General features: G+C 44.9%; 2 protein-coding genes across 2 annotated transcripts; both read right to left on the bottom strand.

The window, feature by feature from the left end:
- Window positions 1–6068: 6068 nt before the first annotated feature.
- Window positions 6069–6395, bottom strand: LOC139558892 (spore coat protein SP85-like). Its single transcript, XM_071374405.1, has one exon. It carries the CDS (start codon window positions 6393–6395, stop codon window positions 6069–6071), a length of 327 nt encoding a protein of 108 aa, XP_071230506.1.
- A 30-nt stretch (window positions 6396–6425) lies between these two features.
- LOC139558891 (spore coat protein SP85-like) lies at window positions 6426–6848 on the bottom strand. The gene has a single exon (XM_071374404.1). It carries the CDS (start codon window positions 6846–6848, stop codon window positions 6426–6428), a length of 423 nt encoding a protein of 140 aa, XP_071230505.1.
- Between the last annotated feature and the right edge of the window lie 8232 nt (window positions 6849–15080).

Here is a 15080-nt window from a genome sequence, read left to right as displayed (position 1 = left end):
ATGCACTGGCTTAAGCAGGGGGACCTTGCGTGCGCTGCAGGATTTTAATCCATGACGGCGTAGTGTGTTACTAATGGTTTTCTTTGAGACTGTGGTCCCAGCTCTCTTCAGGTCATTGACCAGGTCCTGCCGTGTAGTTCTGGGCTGATCCCTCACCTTCCTCATGATCATTGATGCCCCACAAGGTGAAATCTTGCATGGAGCCCCAGACCGAGGGTGATTGACCGTCATCTTGAACTTCTTCCATTTTCTAATAATTGCGCCAACAGTTGTTTCCTTCTCACCAAGCTGCTTGCCTATTGTCCTGTAGCCCATCCCAGCCTTGTGCAGGTCTACAATTTTATCCCTGATGTCCTTACACAGCTCTCTGGTCTTGGCCATTGTGGAGAGGTTGGAATCTGTTTGATTGAGTGTGTGGACAGGTGTCTTTTATACAGGTAACGAGTTCAAACAGGTGCAGTTAATACAGGTAATGAGTGGAGAACAGGAGGGCTTCTTAAAGAAAAACTAACAGGTCTGTGAGAGCCGGAATTCTTACTGGTTGGTAGGTGATCAAATACTTATGTCATGCAATAAAATGCAAATTAATTATTTAAAAATCATACAATGTGATTTTCTGGATTTTTGTTTTAGATTCCGTCTCTCACAGTTGAAGTGTACCTATGATAAACATTACAGACCTCTACATGCTTTGTAAGTAGGAAAACCTGCAAAATCGGCAGTGTATCAAATACTTGTTCTCCCCACTGTATGCTCCTTCTGCCCACCCCATGCCCCCCGCTCCTGTGGAAAGAACCTCAGCGTGACAGCAGGACATATGCCCAGGCCGTGAGCAGAGAGGTGTGTATCAGATGCTCAACATGCTCTGCTCACACGTACTGTGATAGTCCGGGACTAAACCACACAAAAACAACACTAGAGACTATGGAACACAAAGCTTTTACTATCTCATCCAGGAATATGGAAGGTCTGAGGTCATCTACCTTAGCCCTAAAGAGCAGGAACCCAGACTTCATCAAATATATTCCAACAAGAAACATGGTATAAAGAAGACGGATCCACTGGTTGCCCTCTAGATTACAAAGAGCTGGTAGTCCCATCCACCAAACTATCAGGTGTGAATGAGGGAAGAGACTCAGGTGGTATGCTAATTTGGTATAGAGCAGACCTAACCCACTCCATTAAATTTTTCAAAACAGGAACAATTTAAATATGGATAGAAATTATTAAGGAAATTATCTCAACAGAGAAAAATTTCCTCATGTGTGCTACCTATATACCCCCAATAGAATCCCCATACCTTTTACGATAACAGTTTCTCAATCCTAGAGGGGGAGATCAACAATTTCCAGGCCCAGGGACATGTACTTGTGACAACCTAATTTCCAGAGCTGGACAAGAACCTGACACCCTCAGCACACAGGGGGACAAACACCTACCTGGAGCTGATAGCATTCCCTCCGCCATTTGACCCCTAGACACAACTACGACAACATTACCAACAAAAACGTGTCACAACTCCTGCAGCTCTGTTGGACGCTGGGTATATGTACATAGTCAATTGTAGGCTTCGAGGGGACTCTTATGGTAGGTACACCTATAGCTCATGTCTTGGCAGTAGTACTGTACTGTAGACTACTTTATCACTGACCTCAACACAGAGTCTCTTAGAGCGTTCAGTCAGTCCATTGACAGCCCTATCAGATCACAGCAAATTCATACTCCGCTTGAATAGAGCTATGCTCAATCATGAGGCATCAAAGCCAAAGTAACTGAATAATTTTAAGAAATGCTATAGCTGGAAGGAAAGTAGTGTGGAAATCAACTAAAAAACAATTAGGCAACAACAAATTGTATCCCTTTGAGACAACTTCCTGGACAAAATGTTCACTGTAATAGTGAAGGCGTAAACTTGGCAGTAGAAAACCTAAACAGTATATTAGACTTCTCAGCTTCCCTATCAAATTTCAAGCAGACAACCTAAGAAAATTACCAACAATGACAAATGGTTTGATGAAGAATGGAAAAACCTAAGAAAGAAATTGAGAAACGTAACCAACCAGAAACATAGATACCCAGAAAACCTGAACCTATGGCTTCATTATGGTGAATCACTAAAACAATACAGAAATACATTACGGAAAAAGAATGAACAGCACGTCAGAAATCAGCTCAATGTAATTGAAGAATCCATAGAATCTAACCTCTTCTGGGAAAATTTAAAAACTCTAAACCAGCAACCTTGGCTTGGCTCCTCTGCATTATCATTAACAGCAGACTCATACATTTCCTCAGCGAAGACAATGTACTGAGCAAATGTCAAATTGGCTTTTTATCAAATTTCTGTATGACATACCACGTATTCACAATGCACACCCTAATTGACAAAGAAACAAACCAAAACAAAGGCTACGTTTTCTCATGCTTTGTTGATTTCAAAAAAATATTTTGACTCAATTTGGCATGAGGGTCTGCTATACAAATTAATGGAAAGTGGTGTTGTGGGAAAAACATACGACATTATAAAATCCATGTACACAAACAACAAGTGTGCAGGTAAAATTGGCTAAAAACACACACATTTCTTTCCACAGGGCTAGGGGGTGAAACAGGGATGCAGCTTATGCCCTTCCCTCTTCAACATATATATCAACGAATTGGCGAGGGCTGCAGCACCCGTCCTCACCCTATTAGAATCTGAAGTCAAATGTCTACTGTTTGCTGATCTGGTGCTTCTGTCCCCAACCAAGGAGGGCCTACAGCAGCATCTAGATCTTCTGCACAGATCCTGTCAGGCCTGGGCCCTGACAGTAAATCTCAGTAACACAAAAATAATGGTGTTCCAAAAATGGTCCAGTTGCCAGGACCAGGAATACTTATTCCATCTAGACTCCATTGCCTTAGCGCACACAAAAACGATATATACCTCGGCCTAAACATCAGCGCCACAGGTAACTTCCACAAAGCTGTGAACGGTCTGAGAGACAAGGTAAGAAAGGCCTTATATGCCATCAAAAGGAACATCAAATTCAACATACCAATTAGGATCTGGCAAAAAAATTAAATTTTGCTAAAATATCCTCAGTGTACAACGTAAAACACCAAATAATGCATGCAGAGCAGAATTAGGCCGATACCCACTAATTATCAAAATCCAGAAAAGAGACGTTAAATTCTACAACACCTAAAAGGAAGCGATTCCCAAACCTTCCATAACAAAGCCATCACCTACAGAGAGATGAACCTGGATTAGAGTCCCCTAAGCAAGCTGGTCCTGGGGCTCTGTTCACAAACACAAACAGAACGCTCAGAGCCCAAGAGAGCAACATAATTAGACCCAACGAAATGATGAGAAAACAAAAAGATAATTACTTGACACATTGGAAAGAATTTACCAAAAAACGAGCAAACTAGAATGCTATTTGGCCCTAAACAGAGAGTACACAGTGGCAGAATACCTGACCACTGTGACTGACCCAAAATTAAGGATATCTTAGAGACATACATTTCCCTCAGATTACACTGACCCACAAAGAATAAGAAAACAAATCCAGTATTAAATAAACTCCCATTTCTATTGCGTGAAATACCACAGTGTGCAATCACAGCAGCAAGATTTGTGACCTGTTGCCAAAAGAAAAGGGCAACCAGTGAAGAACAAAACCCTTGTAAATACAACCTATATTTATGTTTATTTATTGTCCCTTTTGTACTATTTGCACATCATTACAACACTGTATATAGACATAATATGACATTTGAAATATCTTTATTCTTTTGGAACTTTTGTGAGTGTAATGTTTACTGTTCATTTTTTATTGTTTATTTCACTTTTGTTTATTATCTATTTCACTTGCTTTGGCAATCAAATGAAATCAAATGTATTTATATAGCCCTTCGTACATCAGCTGATATCTCAAAGTGCTGTACAGAAACCCAGCCTAAAACCCCAAACAGCAAGCAATGCAGGTGTAGAAGCACAATGGCTAGGAAAAACTCCCTAGAAAGGCCAAAACCTAGGAAGAAACCTAGAGAGGAACCAGGCTATGAGGGGTGGCCAGTCCTCTTCTGGCTGTGCCGGGTGGAGATTATAACAGAACATGGCCAAGATGTACAAATGTTCATAAATGACCAGAATGGTCAAATAATAATAATCACAGTAGTTGTCGAGAGTGCAGCAAGTCAGCACCTCAGGAGTAAATGTCAGTTGGCTTTTCATAGCCGATCATTAAGAGTATCTCTACCGCTCCTGCGGTCTCTAGAGAGTTGAAAACAGCAGGTTTGGGACAGGTAGCACGTCCGGTGAACAGGTCAGGGTTCCTTCCATAGCCACAGGCAGAACAGTTGAAACTGGAGCAGCAGCACGGCCAGGTGGACTGGGGACAGCAAGGAGTCATCATGCCAGGTCGTCCTGAGGCATGGTCCTAGGGCTCAGGTCCTCCGAGAGAGAGAGAGAGAGAAAGAAAGAAAGAAAGAAAGAAAGAAAGAAAGAAAGAAAGAAAGAGAGAAAGAGAGAAAGAAAGAGAGAGAGAATTAGAGAGAGCATACTTAAATTCACACAGTACACCGGATAAGACAGGAGAAGTACTCCAGATATAACAGACTGGCCCTAGCCCCCCGACACATAAACTACTGCAGCATAAATACTGGAGGCTGAGACAGGAGGGGTCAGGAGACACTGTGGCCCCATCTGATGATACCCCCGGACAGGGCCAAACAAGAAGGATATAACCCCACCCACTTTGCCAAAGCACAGCCCCCACACCACTAGAGGGATATCTTCAACCACCAACTTACCATCCTGAGACAAGGCCGAGTATAGCCCACAAAGATCTCCGCCACGGCACAACCCAAGGAGGGGCGCCAACCCAGACAGGAAGATCACGTCAGTGACTCAACCCACTCAAGTGACGCACCCCTCCTAGGGAAGGCATGAAAGAGCACCAGTAAGCCAGTGACTCAGCCCCTGTAATAGGGTTAGAGGTAGAGAATTCCAGTGGAGAGAGGGGAACCGGCCATGCAGAGACAGCAAGGGCGGTTCGTTGCTCCAGAGCCTTTCCGTTCACGTTCACACTCCTGGGCCAGACTACACTCAATCATATGACCCACTGAAGAGATGAGTCTTCAGTAAAGACATTTTAGTTGAGACCGAGTCTGCGTCTCTCACATGGGTAGGCAGACCATTCCATAAAAATGGAGATCTATAGGAGAAATCCCTGCCTCCAGCTGTTTGCTTAGAAATTCTAGGGACAATTAGGAGGCCAGCGTCTTGTGACCGTAGCGTACGTGTAGGTATGTACGGCAGGACCAACTCGGAAAGATAGGTAGGAGCAAGCCCATGTAACGCTTTTTAGGTTAACAGTAAAACCTTGAAATCAGCCCTTGCCTTAACAGGAAGCCAGTGTAGGGAGGCTAGCACTGGAGTAATATGATCCAATTTTTTGGTTCTAGTCAAGATTCTAGCAGCCATATTTAGCACTAACTGAAGTTTATTTAGTGCTTTATCCGGGTAGCCGGAAAGTAGAGCATTGCAGTAGTCTAACCTAGAAGTAACAAAAGCATGGATACATTTTTCTGCATAATTTTTGGATTTTTGCAATGTTACATAGATGGAAAAAAGCTGTCCTTGAAACATTCTTGATATGTTTGTCAAAATAGAGATCAGGGTCCAGAGTAACGCCGAGGTCCTTCACAGTTTTATTTGAGATGACTTTACAACCATCAAGATTAATTATCAGATTCAACAGAAGATCTCTTTGTTTCTTGAGACCTAGAACAAGCATCTCTGTTTTGTCTAAGTTTAAAAGTAGAACGTTTTCAGCCATCCACTTCCTTATGTCTGAAACACAGGCTTCTAGCGATGAATTTTGGGGCTTCACCATGTTTCATTGAAATGTACAGCTGTGTGTCATCCGCATAGCAGTGAAAGTTAACATTATCTAATGACATCCCCAAGAGGTCAAATATATATAGTGAAAACAGTGAAAACAATGTAAACATATGTTTCCATATGGGCTCCTGAGGGGCGCAGCGGTCTGAGGCACTGCATCTCATTGCTAGAGGCGTCACTACATGCAGGGTGCCTGGGTGCAGGGTGCCTGGGATGCAGGGGTGCAGGGTGGCTGGGAGGCAGGGTGGCTGGAGGCAGGTTGGCTGGGAGGCAGGGTGGCAGGGTGGTAGGGTGGCTGGGAGGAAGGGTGGCTGGGTGGCAGGGTAGCTGGGATGCAGGTTGCAGGGTGGCTGGGAGGCTGGGTGGCAGGGTAGCTGAGAGGCAGGTTGGCTGGGAGGCAGGGTGGTTGGCTGGCTGGGTGGCATGGGGGTAGGGTCGCTGGGATGCTGGATGGCAGGATGGCTGGGTGTCTGGGTGGCTGGGATGCTGAGATTCTGTGAGGCATGGTGGCAGGGTGGCTGGGAGGCAGGCTGGCTTAGATGCTGGGAGGCAGGGTGGCTGGGAGGCAGGCTGGCAGGGTAGCTGGGAGGCAGGGTGGCTGGGAGGCAGGGATGCAGGGTGGCTGGGAGGCAGGGTGGCTGAGAGGCAGGCTGGCAGGGTGGCTGGGAGGCAGGCTGGCAGGGTGGCTGGGAGGCAGGGAGGCAGGGTGGCTGAGAGGCAGGGTGGCTGAGAGGCAGGGTGGCTGAGAGGCAGGGTGGCTGGGCGGCAGGGTGGCAGGGTGGCTGAGAGGCAGGCTTGCAGGGTGGCTGGGAGGCAGGGAGGCAGGGTGACTGAGAGGCAGGGTGGCTGAGAGGCAGGGTGTCTGGGAGGCATAGTGGCTGAGAGGCAGGGTGGCTGGGTGAGAGACTGGGTTAGTGGGTGATGCAGTACACCTGGCCAAAGAGGTAGGAGCTGTCATACTTCACTCTCCCTTTTAAGTTAACCTCTACCGCTTCTCTGTCTGATTTTCATGAAATCACAAGTCCAATACAGCAAATGAAAGATAAACATCTTGTGAATCCAGCCATCATTTCCGATTTTTAAAATGTTTTACAGCGAAAACACAATATGTATTTATATTAGCTAACCACAATAGCAAAAGACCCAACCGCATATTTTCACCATTTTTCTACCGCGTAGGTAGCTATCACAAAACCGACCAAATAGAGATATAATTAGTCACTAACCAAGAAACAACTTCATCAGATGACAGTCTTATAACATGTTATACAATAAATGTATGTTTTGTTCGAAAATGTGCATATTTGAGGTATAAATCATAGTTTTACATTGCAGCTACCATCAAAAATATCACCAAAGCAGCCAGAATAATTACAGAGAGCAACGTGAAATACCCAAATACTCATCATAAAACATTTATGAAAAATACATGGTGTACAGCAAATGAAAGATAAACATCTTGTGAATCCAGCCAATATTTCCGATTTTTTAAAGTATTTTACAGCAAACACAATATAGCATTATATTAGCTTACCACAATAGCCAAACACACAACTGCATTTATTAGCAGCAAAAGGTAGCGATCGCAAAAACCAGCAAAATATATAAAATTAATCACTAACCTTGACCAACTTCATCAGATGACAGTCTTATAACATCAGGTTATACAATACACTTATGTTTTGTTCGAAAATGTGCATATTTAGAGCTGCAAACCGTGGTTATACATTGTGAATATGTAGCATCGATTCACCAGAATGTCCGGAGCTAGTTTGGACACTCACCTAATCTGACCAAAGCCGGAGATATTAGCCGTGTATACCGAACGCTTATCATAAGACAATATGGAGGTGCTTCCCTCGCCTAGGTAGAGAAAGGAAATTCTGGACACGTCATTCCAAGAGCTCTTGTTCGACCTCAGATCAAGCTAGACACCCCATTCCACCTTCCACTGCCTGTTGACATCTAGTGGAAGGCGTATGCAGTGCATGCATATCCATAAATATAAGGCAATTCAATAGGCAGGCCCTGGAACAGAGCATTGTTTTCAGATTTTTCACTTCCTGTCTGGAAGTTTGCTGCAAAATGAGTTCTGTTTAATTCACAGATATAATTCAAACAGTTTTAGAAACTTGAGAGTGTTTTCTATCCAATAGTAATAATAATATGCATATTGTACGATCTAGAATAGAGTACGAGGCAGTTTAATTTGGGCACAATTTTTTCCAAAGTGGAAACAGCGCCCCCATATTGACAAGAAGTTTTAACAGCTGTTAGAACAACAGAGCGAGGGTCTGATTCTAAGCTGCTACGAGCGGCACCCGCCTTCTTACTCCGCCAAGCAGAAAGCCAATCACTTAAGAGCTGCGGTTGGCGCTGCAACTAAGCCCAGAAACATAATGGAAGGCATTAACACTGAAGTGCTCCACCAACTCTCTCTGTCATAACTCCTACTGCCGACTGCCCCCAAAGAGCTCAACTCACCTGCGTTTCTGCCCTTTCACTTTCTCTCTCCCTCTCTTGCTTCCAGTGGCCAAATCAAGCTGATGCTAAAGCTGATGCTTTCAGGAAGTGGTCAGTGGAGGGTGAGGGTGAAGCGCCTCGTGGCCAGACACTAGTCAAGGTCACAGGATGACATGAGAGGAGAGGAGGGTTAGGGGAATGGAGGAGAGGGGAAGGGAGGAGAGGACAGAAGAGGAGGGGCGAGGTGTGACAAGGAGAGGAGAGGATTACTACAGGAGTTAAATGAGTCCAGTATCTGGCACCAGAGTTAAGAAATGTATAAAAATTATATTCTCTAGAGAGAACCTGTCAACCTAGTGTGTTTGTTAATTAGACTTCTTACCAATAAATTATGAATTATTTTCAGTTTACTTTCTTCACTCTTTCCAGAGACATATCAATGAGCACCTTGATTGCCCCCTTAATGGTCCATTTGGTTGCTTGTTTCAGGTTGGAGCCTAAAATAACCAAGATGTGCTTCTGTTCATTGTCCTGTCTACTCTTCCCTACGGCCCAGACAAACTGTCACTGGAAACAAAGGCTTCTTCCACTTCCAGAGTTTTTACTGGAGCCATATGGAAAAGTAAACACACACATATGATCACACAAGCACAAACACCCACGCACAAATGGACGCACACACACACGCACAGACGCACGCACGCACGCACGCACGCACGCACGCACGCACGCACGCACGCACGCACGCACAGACAGACAGACAGACAGACAGACAGACAGACAGACAGACAGACAGACAGACAGACAGACAGACAGACAGACAGACAGACAGACAGACAGACAGACAGACAGACAGACAGACAGACAGACAGACAGACAGACAGACAGACAGACAGACAGACAGACAGACAGACAGACAGACAGACAGACAGACAGACTCATCAGTGATGCTCTCATAAATCCCTCTTTGAAGCTAGACTTAGAAGCTAAGTCTGGTGATAATCATATTCATATCCTATTCAATAGAAAATAACCAATTTACATCTTCTAAAAATGCAACGTCTGCATGGGTCACTGTGTGTGTTGGCCGCAGACCAGGGTAGTGTTGAAGTTTATAATTACACAGTCGTAAAAACAACCCCTGAACCTGTCAGCCATTAGCGAGCATTTTGCAATGGGCATTCATTTCTTCCTCCCACATCTCGCTGTTATGGAATAATGTCACAACTCTGGGAGTTCAAATAGCTTTCACCTCCTACGAGTTTTTCTGATTTTCAACTTTTTCTTTTACGGTCTGTGACCAGGCGAGAAAACGTTTCCAAACCAAACCTTTATATAATAACCGCTAACCGCTCTACCTTCTTGCCCTTTGTGCTGTTGTCTGTACCCAATAATGTCTGTACCATGTTTTGTGCTGCTACCATGTTGTGTTGCTACCATGTTGTTGTCACATGCACATGTTGCAAAATGCTTATGCTTCTATATCCGACAAGCTAGATGTCGCCGAAGAACATGGCTGACGTTTTACATTATCCCAACCAATTGTGCAATTAAGTTATTTTTGTACTTATTGTGTACATAATGTTGCTGCTACTGTCTCTTATGACCTAAAATAAAATCTGGACATCAAAAAAGCGATTACTCACCACGGACTGGAAGAAACTTTTTCCTTTAACGAGGGTGACGAGAAGGACATTCCGCTTTCATTGGAACAGGCCCAGATCCACGCCTTTTGCGTGAAGAAAAGACGCCGGAAAAAGGGACGCAGATCGGGGATCCTTCTGAGAATCCGGAGGCGAGCAAGCAAACTCCCAATGTGTCACGTCCTGACCATAGAAAGCTTTTATTTTCTATGGTAGCGTAGGTCAGGGCGTGACTGGGGGTTATTCTAGTTTATATTTTCTATGTGGGGTTCTAGGTTTATTTTATATGTTGGTGATTTGTATGATTCCCAATTAGAGACAGCTGGTTATCGTTGTCTCTAATTGGGGATCATACTTAAGTAGCATTTTTTCCACCTGTGGGTTATGGGATATTGTTTATGTTTAGTTGCCTGTTAGCACTGCATTGTCGTCACGTTTCGTTTATTCTTTATTTGTTTTGTCTTTGCTAAAGTTTAACTTTATTCTTTAATAAATATGTGGAACTCTACATACGCTGCGCCTTGGTCCGACCATCATTATTACGAACAATGTGACAGAATGCCTTCTATTCTCCTTGCTAACGTGCAATCGTTGGAAAATAAAATTTATGACCTACTATTAAGATTATCCTACCAACGGGACATTAAAAACTGTGATATCTTATGTTTCACCTAGACATGGCTGAATGAAGAAATGGACAATATAGATCTGGCGGAATTTTCCATGCACCGGCAGAACAGAGACGCTACCTCTGGTAAGACGAGGGGTGTGTGTCTTTTTGTCAATAACAGCTGGTGCGTGATGTCTAATATTAAAGAAGTCTCGAGGTATTGCTTGCCTGAGGTAGAGTACCTCATGATAAGCTGTCGACCACACTATGTACCAAGAGAGTTCTCATCTATATTATTTGTAGCCGTCTATTTACCACCACAGAACGAAGCTTGCACTAAGACCGCTCTCAACCAACTCTATAAGGCCATAAGCAAAGAAGAAGATGCTCACCCAGAAGTGGCGCTCCTAGTGGCCGCGGCCTTTAATGCAGGCAAACTTAAATCAGGAAACCCAGACGCGAGCTGCCCAGTGACGCGAGCCTACCAGACGAGCTAAATGCCCTTTATGCTCGCTTCGAGGCAAGCAACACTGAAGCATGCACGAGAGCACCAGCTGTTCTGGATGACTGTGTGATACTGCTCTCGGTAGCCGATGTGAAGAAAACCTTTAAACAGGTCAACATTCACAAAGCCGCTGGGCCAGATGGATTACCAGGACGTGTACTCAAAGCATGCGCGGACCAACTGTCAAGCGTCTTGACTGACATTTTCATCCTCTCCCTGACCGAGTCTGTAATACCTACATGTTTCAAGCAGACCACCATAGTCCCTGTGCCCAAGGAAGCGAAGGTAACCTGCCTAAATGATTACCGCCCCTTGGCACTCACATCGGTAGCCATGAAGTGCTTTGAAAGGCTGGTCATGGCTCACATCAAAACCAACATCCCGGAAACCCTAGATCCACTCCAATTCGCATACCGCTCCAACAGATCCACAGATGACGCAATCTCAATCACGCTCCACACTGCCCTTTCCCACCTGGACAAAGGAACACCTATGTGAGAATGCTGTTCATTAACTACAGCTTAGCATTCAACACCATAGCGCCCACAAAGCTCATCACTAAGCTAAGGACCCTGGGACTAAACACCTCCCTTTGCAACTGGATCCTGGACTTCCTGACGGGCCGCCCCCAGGTGGTAAGGGTAGGCAACAACACGTCTGCCACACTGATCCTCAACACGGGGGCCCCTCAAGGGTGCGTGCTTAGTCCCCTCCTGTACTCCCTGTTCACCCAGGACTGCGTGACAAAGCACGACTCCAACACCATCAAGTTTGCTATTGACACAATAGTGGTAGGCTTGAGACAGCCTATAGGGAGGAGCTCAGATGCCAGGACAATGACTCCCTCAACGTGAGCAAAACAAAGGAGCTGATCGTGGACTACAGAAAAAGGAGGGCTGAACACACAACATTCACATCGATAGGGCTGTAGTGGAGCGGGTCGAGAGTTTCAAGTTCCTTGGTGTCGACATCAACAACAAACTGTCATGGTCCAAACACACAGATATGCATCTGTTGGTTACAGATACCTTAAGAAAAGGTAGTGGCGTGGAAGAGAAAACGAGTCAGTATCTGCTGTGACCACCTTTTGCCTCATGCAGCGAGACTCATCTCCTTCGCATAGAGTTGATCATGTTGTTCATTGTGACCTGTGGACTGTTGTCCCACTCCTCTTCAATGGCTGTGAGAAGTTCCTGGATTTTGGTGGGAACTGGAACATGCTGCAGTACACGTTGATCCAGAGCATCTCAAACATGCTCAATGAGTGTCTCGTGAGTATGCATGTCATGGAAGAACTGGGACATTTTTAGCTTCCATGAATTGTGTACAGATCCTTGCGACATGGGGCTGTGCATTATCAGGTTGAAACATGAGGTGATGGCGGCGGATGAATGGCATGACAATGGGCCTCAGGATCTTGTCATGGTATCTCTGTGCATTCAAATTGCCATTGATAAAATGCAATTGTGTTCATTGTCTGTAGCTTATGCCTGCCCATACCTTAACCTCACCGCCACCATGGGGCACACTGTTCGCAATGTTGACATTAGCAAACCGCTCACCCACACGACTGCCATCCGCCCGGTAAAGTTGTATCCATGATTAATCTGTGAAGAGCACACTTCTCCAGCATGCCACTGGCCATCGAAGGTGAGCATTTGCCCACTGAAGTCGGTTGAAACGCCAAACTGCAGTCAGGTCAAGACCCTGGTGAGGATGACGAGCACGCAGATGATTTTCTCTGAAACGGTTTCTGACAGTTTGTGCAGAAATTATTTGATTGTGCAAACTCACAGTTTTTCATCAGCTGGTCTCATTGGCTGGTCTCAGACGATCCCGCAGGTGAAGAAGTCGGACGTAGAGGTCCTGGGCTGGCGGGGTTACACGTGGTCTGTAGTAGTGAGGCCGGTTTGACGTACTGCCAAATTCTCGAAAACAACATTTTGGTCGAGAAATTTGCATTCATTTATCTGGCAACAGCTCTGGTGGACATTCCTGAAGTCAGCATGCCAATTGCATGATCCCTCAAAACTTGAGACATCTGATTCATTGTGTTGTGTGACAAAACTATACATTTTAGAGTGGCCTTTTATTGTCCCCAGCACAAGGTGCACCTGTGTAATGATCATCGACTTGATATGCCACACCTGTCAGGTGGATGTATTATCTTTTACAACCCCTTTTCATTATATCCATTTGGTAGTTACAGTCCCAGCCATACCCTCCCCTAGCCCGGATGAAGCTGGGACAATTGTACGCCTCCTCATGGGTCTCCCAGGCAGGCTGCGACACAGCCTGGGATCAAACCCGGGTCTGTAGTGACGCCTCTAGCACTGCGATACATTGCCTTAGACCGCTGCGTCACTTGGGAGGCCCTCAATGGATTATCTTTCCGAGGAGAAATGCTCACTAACAGGGTGTAAACAAATTTGTGCACAACATTTGAGAGAAATACGCTTTTTGTTGGGATCTTTTATTTCAGCTCATGAAACATGGGTCCAACACTTTACATGTTGCGCTTATATTTTGGTTCTGTATATTAAAACCTGTCTTTTCCAGAATTCTTCTGACCACTGCAGTTGAATTATAGTAATCACAGTGCTCACCATGTCCCCCGGTAATTATAGATTATTTCCTGTCACACGGAAGGGAAATGATTACATTTCTTTTGGGAACTGGAATGGCATTTAAAACTGTGGTTATTGAAGATAAAACGGACGCCTGTGTCTATTAACAGAGTAAATGTAGCTCAAAGCCATTTGACTCCGAGGCCGGTTTCACCTCTTTCTTAAGCTGACATCTTCATCACTCCCACAGCAAATGATTATGAATGTGCAGGTGAGTTCAATGAAGTCTCTACCACTGATCCTCATTTATGCAACTTCTAACTATGACAGTGATAGTGTTTTCAAATTTAAAACAACTGACATTTCTTCAGCTGGGTATGGTGACGTTTACAGACGGTTCAGCCTGATGTGGTTCAGCCTGATGTGGTTCAGCCTGGTGATGTTCAGCCTGATGAGGTTCAGCCTGATGAGGTTCAGCCTGATGTGGTTCAGCCTGGTGATGTTCAGCCTGATGAGGTTCAGCCTGATGAGGTTCAGCCTGATGTGGTTCAGCCTGATGAGGTTCAGCCTGATGTGGTTCAGCCTGATGTGGTTCAGCCTGATGTGGTTCAGCCTGATGAGGTTCAGCCTGATGTGGTTCAGCCTGATGTGGTTCAGCCTGATATGGTTCAGCCTGATGTGGTTCAGCCTGATGTGGTTCAGCCTGATGTGGTTCAGCCTGATGTGGTTCAGCCTGATGTGGTTCAGCCTGATATGGTTCAGCCTGATGAGGTTCAGCCTGATGTGGTTCAGCCTGATGAGGTTCAGCCTGATGAGGTTCAGCCTGATGTGGTTCAGCATGATGTGGTTCAGCCTGATAAGGTTCAGCCTGATGTGGTTCAGCCTGATGTGGTTCAGCCTGATGTGGTTCAGCCTGATGTGTTGATGGTAAATGCCTTCACTTGACAAGACATTGCCTCCAGGAATGGCATAATAAATGCTGCTGTATTATCCCAACAAATACAAACAGGTTTAGAATTCAAGTATTGCCTTTATTTGAATATAACAGAGAAAACAGAAAAAACTGGAGGGAAATTATGACTTTTGGTCTTTTTCTCCGGCATCCAAATAATTCAGGGCAATTATATATTCATTAGGAAGGCCAATGGAATTAAAATCATCACTGTGCTGCTGTTGGCCAATTTCTCATAAACCTCATAGTATTATAAATTGAACGAAATCTCTCCTTATTAACAAGAAGTTTGTTGCCTGTTTCACTTGATTCCGCTATTGGGTAGAGGTGTATTCTGTGTGGTTCACAGCATTTGTGTTTATGTGTGGGGGATAAAGTGTGTGTGTGTGTCTGTGTGTGTCTGTGTCAGCGTCCATGTGTATGTCTAAACAGTTGGGCAGCATAAACAAC

Source organism: Salvelinus alpinus, chromosome 29 (assembly GCF_045679555.1).
Source record: "Salvelinus alpinus chromosome 29, SLU_Salpinus.1, whole genome shotgun sequence".
NCBI classification, from domain to species: Eukaryota; Metazoa; Chordata; class Actinopteri; order Salmoniformes; family Salmonidae; genus Salvelinus; species Salvelinus alpinus.
This window is presented reverse-complemented; position numbering and strand designations above follow the sequence as displayed.